This window comes from Carcharhinus amblyrhynchos, chromosome 9 (assembly GCF_965287045.1).
Source record: "Carcharhinus amblyrhynchos chromosome 9, sCarAmb.v2.hapA, whole genome shotgun sequence".
Classification (NCBI taxonomy): Eukaryota; Metazoa; Chordata; class Chondrichthyes; order Carcharhiniformes; family Carcharhinidae; genus Carcharhinus; species Carcharhinus amblyrhynchos.
Genome location: NC_137332.1, coordinates 109,219,619 through 109,227,090, shown reverse-complemented (window position 1 = coordinate 109,227,090; position 7,472 = coordinate 109,219,619). Strand labels below are relative to the sequence as shown.

General features: G+C 43.0%; 1 protein-coding gene across 1 annotated transcript; it reads left to right on the top strand.

Annotated features, from left to right (window-relative positions):
• Nucleotides 1-1,865: 1,865 nt before the first annotated feature.
• On the top strand, nucleotides 1,866-4,717 carry LOC145348238 (putative G-protein coupled receptor 139). The gene is made up of 2 exons (XM_080196439.1): nucleotides 1,866-2,073; nucleotides 3,822-4,717. The coding sequence occupies exons 1-2, from the start codon at nucleotides 1,866-1,868 to the stop codon at nucleotides 4,715-4,717; spliced, it is 1,104 nt and encodes a 367-aa protein (XP_080052565.1).
• Nucleotides 4,718-7,472: the final 2,755 nt, after the last annotated feature.

Here is a 7,472-nt window from a genome sequence, read left to right as displayed (position 1 = left end):
TAGAAAATCTTGCCCTAGTTGTTTGATGAAGTAACAGAGGGTTGATGAGGACAATTTTATTGTTATATAGGAACTGTAGGATTGAACGGGACGAACTGAACCTTAATAAAGAAAAAAAAAATGCGCTGCAGATGCTGGAAACCTGAAGTGCAACTCGAAAGAATGAAAACAGAAACTGCTGGGAAATCTCAGCAGGTCTGACATCATCTGAGAGGACGGAATAGAGCCAACGTTTCGGTCTGGGGGATCCTTGCTCAGAGCTGAAAGCAAAGTGAATCAGGGGAGATCTACACTATGAGTGTAGCGGGATGTGTGTATATGTGTGCGTGGCGGGGGTCGGGGGGGACGGTGAGTAATACGACAAATTGAATGCAAATGAGGTTACAGAAGGCTGAGAATGTCGTAAAAAGCGTGGATTAAGTGATGAAAATGTGTGAATGGCAGAACAAAGGTACAGCTTTCTGAAGGCCTGAAGAATGTGGCAGTTGCCCTCAAAGGGTAGGGTTGGGGTAGATGGTTACAAATAGGAGAGCTGGAATGCAAACTGGAAAAATGGGGGTGAGAAAGTGGATGCTGAAACAGATGAATACGATGAAACAAAATAAAATGAACTGAAATGGTGTGCTGGTGAAGGACAGAATTCATGCTCTGAAGTTGTTGAACTCAATGTTTAGTTCAGAAGCATGTGCTGTCACAATTGGACTGCCAATCAGAAGTTGAGGTGCTCTTCCTGCAGTTCGTGCTTGGGTTCGTTTGAACATTCCAAAAGGCCTAGGACGGGCATGTGGGCAGGAGAGCAGGGTGGTGTGTTGAAGTGGCAAGTGACAGAAATGTCAGGGTCCTGCTTGTGGATGGTCTGAAGGTGTTCAGCAAAGTGATCACCCAGTCTGAGTTTGGTTTCTGCGATATAGAGGAGACCATGCTGGCAGGAGTGAATGCAGTAGACTGACAGGGGATGAGGGGAAGTTGTGTTGAGTCATGGCATCAACAGTACCACCCTTTTTGGCGGGTTTGATGACAAGGGTAGTGTTGGGCCTCAGAGAGGGAAGTGCAGCAAGTTAGGAAGTTGACAAGTTAGAGTAGTGGAGAGGAGTAGAGGGCCAATGTCACACCAACTGTTCTCGATGAAAAAAAAGAGCAAGTAAGAGGCCAGAGGGAGGGGGCCTGGTGGAGAAGGAATGCTGGACAAAGAGATGAACATAGTCAGCGGGATTGGCAATATATGTGGAGACAATCACAATTTGAACGTTTCAGTCCTGTAACCTTTCATTAGAACTCAGAAAAGTTAGAAATGTGAGAGCTTTTGGGTAAGACAGGGTGGTTGGGAGTGGTGGTGAGGGTAAATACACAAGGGAAGGTTTGTGTTAGGTTAGGGAACAGAGAAGCATTTTTTTTAAGTTTATTTATCAAACAAAAAGGAGAGAGACAATGGGTAAAGGTAATAATGCACATAGGTATCGAGATTAGTTTGAAACAGTTGTATAGGAACTATAGGAATGGAAAGTTAAGAGTTTATGAAAGAAGACAAAAAAGGGTAAGCCAGGTTGGAGGTGACAGAGATCCTGATCTAAAGTTGTTGACTCTGTTTGTTCAGTGACTGAGATTAATGTCAGTCTCCTTGGATCTCAGTTATGTCACAGGAGACTTTCCCTGTTCATTAATAAGGGACGGTTTCAGTGTGCCATCTGATCATGTCAGATGTCATCTTTGACAAAACAGCTCCAGCGGGAAGAAAGCAATAGACTGGAATTTGAGAACAAACAGGTTTCAATACTCCGTCAATGGATTGGAACTTAAGAACTTTAGATTGGAATGTCACTACAATGAGACCGAATCTTAGATCAATAGATTGGAATGACGTAACGATGGAACAGAACCTTAGAGCGGTAGATTGGAATGCGACAATAATTGGTCAAAACATGAGAACAGTAACAATGGACAGGAAGTTATTTTGGGAACTTGACTATATTCATGATCGTTACAGGAAAGTACGATTACAAATGAAAATCTATTACTCACTGCTGCTGATTCAGTACGTTTACTATCCTGTGCTCGCTATTATTGGTTTTCCTGGTAAGTCCTTCCCTTCAGCTATTAATTTCATGATCTATATTTTACTGCATTATTGATTTTGAAACCCACCCTCTCCTCCTTGATGTTACTGATTTTCCGAGTAAGACTGCCAGCTATTAACTGTGTAAATTATTGCTGAATGTATGTCTGCATCATGTTTCCTTCTGATACTGGCATTGACCATCTGCATCCAACTATGAGCTTTGTAAATCACGTTTCACTATCCGACTACTCTTGCTAATTAATTCTTGGACACGCCAAAGTCATTGTCTGTGGTTGACATTGCATGTTTCATTCCTCACCCACTGATTAAAAGACATTGTCACACCATCAGAGGGTTAAAGTTACATTGTGAGCTAGAGTGTATGAAATTTCTAATTTTATTTCACAGTGAGTTGTACTGGAATGGTATATCCTTTCCATCACTAAACATGTCTACTACAAACAGATAATATTTCCCGATGATTCAGCCATCAACTACATTAGCCCTCATCTACGCCACTACTGAATGCAGTTTTTCTTTCTATTGAAAAACTAAACTTACCACACTCTCATTTGCAAGCCTTCAAAAACCAGAGCCCATGCCAAACCCTATAGCTCATGTCCAAACTGGCACCAAAAGTCAAGTCACCCAAATTCTTTGTGAAAACTGACAGTTACAGGTACAGCATCACTTAAATATAAATATGTTTTGCTTCATTTTAGTCTCCCCATACCCTTGCAGTTATCTCAGTTGCTTATTCATTTCAAGCATTGCAATAACTTTCTCTCGTCCTGCATCTCCATGCAGTCATGATTTTGCACTCCAAGCAGCGAATGGGGGCAGCATTTCAAACCTCAAAAATAGTGCCGCCACTTCCAAGGTGTCCAGCCTGTCTTCTGGCATATTGAGCAGACTGGTATAAACTCACGATGCCTGTTCACTAGGTGCCTGTTTCTGACAGCTAAAAATGTATTCAACAACACAAATAATGCTCTCTAGCATCATTAAGATTGGCCAGTCATGCATCTTGTAAGTGTGGTGCTTTCCATTTATTTTGACCTGGGTAATGGTCGTGAATGGTTTTCTGCAAGTTCTGCTGCATGCATCATTGATGTGGATTCATTGGCTACGTCAGTATGTACTGTCCATCTCAATTCCCTTTCCATGTGCTCCAGAGAGAGAGAGATCAACACAGATCAGGAAACAGGGTTGTGTGTGTGTTAGTGTGGGCAGTGATTGGGGGGTGGGGACGGGGGTTGTGCATGTGTAAGTTTGTGGGGCGGGGAGTGCTCTTAGACATTCAACTTTATGTCCTGCAAGTCAGAATCTATACTATTATTATATGAAGTATGGCAGTGGCCCTAGTACAGAATCCCTTTTGACTCCCAGTAGGTAAAGTGATGACTCATCACAATGCTTAATTCCTGTGTCTAGAAAAGTGCAACAGAGTTGATGATTCAAGTCAATGACCATTCACCAGAACTGGGATCCCCTAAAAGTAGAACAGCTTTTAAATCGATTAGTGAAAGCAGAGAGAGTTAGAATATGAATATCATTCAGTTGGAACATTTCAGTGTCATCCTTTTGAAAGTTAATATCTCCTGAGTTCAACCCTACCATTGACCTTCCAGATTGATTTTTCAGCTATTGTAATTTCAATACTTGACTGTTTTTGGCAATACATTTGGAATTCTCAATAAGTCCTCGGTCGAACAACGAATGTCAAATTGTTGTGTAATTTCCCTGTTTATTTCCTTCCTGACAGTTAACTTAATGACGATTGCGATCCTTTCTCGGGGAAACTGTGGTCTTTCCAAATGTGTTACACGGTACCTGGTGGCAATGGCAGCGGCGGATCTATTGGTTATTATTCTGGACCTGATATTGAGGCACATTCCAATTGTTTACCGTGATCTGTTCTATTTTGTGAGCCACCTTGGTGTGTGCAACATCCATGCTGTATTGCTATTTGCAGCCACAGACTGTTCCGTCTGGTTCACTGTCACTTTCACCTTTGATCGATTTGTGGCCATTTGTTGCCAGAAGCTCAAAAATAAATACTGCACTGAGAAAACAGCTGCTGTTACCCTGGGAACAGTGACGGTGCTAAGCTTTTTAAAGAACATCACTTGGTACTTTACCCTACAGGGCCGGTATCAGCTCGGCAATGTCCCCTGGTTTTGTTACCTAGTATGGTCTACTTATTACTCTCCAGTCTGGGTAACAATTGAGTTCATTCATTCCATTCTCACCCCAGCAGTCCCTTTTGTTCTGATTGTAATGCTCAATGTTTTCACCGTCAGGTACATTGTTGTGAGCAGCAAAGCCCGCAGGAGACTCCGAGCTCACAACAGCTCTGAAAGTCCCAGAGATCCAGAGATGGAGAACAGGAAGAAATCCATCATTTTACTATTTGTTATCTCCGCCAATTTTATATTTTTATGGGCAATGCTTATGGTGTTTAATATATGGAGCAGAATGCAGTTCGTGGGGTATGTGTCTGTATACTTGGATGAATTTGTGCTGGAATTAGGCTTCATGTTGCAGCTTCTGAGTTGCTGCACAAACACGTGTATTTATGCCGTAACCCAGGCCAAGTTCAGACAGCAATTTACGAATATGTTGAGATATCCTGTAACTCAAATTACTCGATTCATTTAAATGGGAGAAATAGAATTGTTGAACGTTTCCCAAATTTTGTGATAACATTTAATATTTACAGCAAAGTTGGTGGCCTGTCCATACAGTGACAGAACGGGTGGTGTAGAGTGTTCTTACACAGGCTTTTGAGTTCGGGAGTGAGGAATTTGTTGCCTTTATGGCACAAAAGTTGGACTCGGCCCACACTTCTGGTGATAGAACAGAGCCAAGCTCTGCCCCTACAATAATGAGGCAGTGGGAGTTGGGCTTCTTTGGCATGATTCCGCTGCTGGGGAGCAAGGATGCAGTTTGTAACACATAGCGGAGAAGGGCCTTTCTGACCCCACTGAATAATGTGGAATTGGGACTCTGCCTGGGTCAAATGTTGAAGGGGGAATGGTATGCTAAGTATTGCCCCTAGTGACAGGATATGTGTCTCAAATGGTTCATTCCTTGATGAAGTGAAGTGAGGGACAGACCGGCCCCTGTAGGATCTGCTCCTGGTGTTAATGAGATTGTGGGGCAACGCTTGTTTCCCAAGATGTTGGCTTCCTGACATTTTGGGAGCTGGCTTATTCTTCGTATTCTTCCAGGAGCAGGAGTCAGATCTGTGTCTGTTCACCTTGGTGAGTTCTATGCCAGGGTTTGAGTGTGGGGTGGATGTCTGGTCCCCATCATGGCTGGTCGAGGGAGTTGGGGATGTACAGAATTCTGACGGTGACAGCACAATGTGTGTAGTGTGAAATCCAATGGCCCTGGTCCACCCAGGACCTGCTCAACCATTGTAGCAGCAAAATCGGTGCATCAAAAGCAGCATTGCTTACTAATAGTGTCCGAAGTAACCAGGATAATAAAAGCACCACCAAGGGGAGAACACACTTCCAAGCTTCCAGCTGAATTCTTAATAAATCTTGCGAGCACTGTAGAACTCAATATAATCCTTCAGAAACGGGGAGAAAATATAAGTTGAACTAAGAGTACGGATAGCTGTGGCCTGAAGTTACTCCATGAATAAAGCTGTTGGAGGATGCTTGGATGGGTTTTTGCACCACTCTCGACGCAAACAGAGGGGATGGTGGGTGGTTGGATATAGCGTTTGTATATATTATAAAATTACGAAAAAATCCAACAGATAACTCCGGAGTACAATTATAATATTCATTCACCTGTTTTGAGTGTCACTGGCCCATATTGTTCATTTTAGTTATCTTTGTGGCATGGTGAGAATGTGGAACTCACTGCCACAGGGACTTGTTAAGGAGAACATACAAACTGCATTTCAGGGGAGAGTGGGCTAAACACATGAAGGAGACAGGAGGACATGGACATGTTGATGGAGTGAGATGGAGATGAATGCAAGCAGGCTCGGCTGTAGCATAAATGCTGGCAGGAGCAATTGGATCAAATGACCATTTTCAGTTCTGCAACTAAGGAATATTCCCCTGCTGCGTGCATGTACATGATTTCCAGTCTTTCTGTCAAAGGGTCTTGAATCTTAAGGCCCCCGAGAAATCTCAACCCTAAAATTGATGTTGGATGAATCCCTTGCACTTTCCTGTTGACTCGACTTCATTTGAATCCATCGTCAGGTAATTTGAATTAAGAATGGGCCCATTTCATATGGCCCTTCGTCTTGCACAGACGCACGCAGCAACATCCCAAGGTTAATTCCCTCCCATTCCCCAGTCTGCATTGAATTCATACATTCCACCGCCCCAGGACAGATGGTTATACATACAACTTTTATGTTAATCAGTTAACATAGGAAATTATCACAAGGTCTTCACATTAAGGTTTTAAACATTCCACAGCTCAGGCAACTGAAGCCAAGATGCATGTACCACAATCTTTATATGTTCCTGAATGTTATCCATCGCCAATTGCCCTCGAGAAGGAATGGTGAGTTTCCCTTCTTAAATCGCTGCACACTACATAGCACAATCGCAGTGCAGTTCGGAATGGAGTCCCAGGGATTTGACCCAGCAACAGTGAAGAGATGCTGGTATATTTCTAAGTCTGGTTGATGTGCGGCTTGTAGGAGAACTTTCAAATGGCGGTGTTCCCAAAGGTCTGATGCCCTTGTCCTTCTGGATGGTAAAGTTCGTAGGCATGGAAGAAGATGTCTGCTCTGAAGTCCTGGTGAGTTCCTACAATGCATCTTGTGGATCAATGCTGCACAATCAACGGCCCAAGGTAACACGCAGCCTAACTGTGTTCTGATTCCAGTCCACGGGATATTCTGTTGACGATTGCCTACGCACAAGCTTAGGACATTCCGCTCACTTCCAACCGTGTAATTCGTTTTACTCCCGGTATAACCCAAATGTTACTCTCGGAAAGCAAGAGAAAGTGAAGTAAGGTGGATACTGATTGCCAATTGAAACTGTGTGCCTTCAAAAATCTTAGTCAAGACTCTTAGGCAGTTTTAAATTGGTGATTCTTTTCTTTCAGCAGCGATATTCTGTCACAAAATAAAAGCAGAAAATGCTGCATGAATATTTAACTTTCTACCACATCCTCTCTGGGATGAGAAATGCGGAAAATTAGGAATGCTGGCATAGCTTGGCCATTTTAATCATTTCTAAGATATTCTAAGAATCTCTACAGTTCAGAAGGAGGCCATTTGGCCAATCGTGCCAGCACCGAAAAGAATTCCACCCATTTACTATCCCATGACCTCATGAATTTACGTTGCTAACCCTCCTCACGCTAAGGGGCAATGTAGCATGACCAATCACCATAACATGCATGTCTTTGGACTGTGGAAAAATACTGG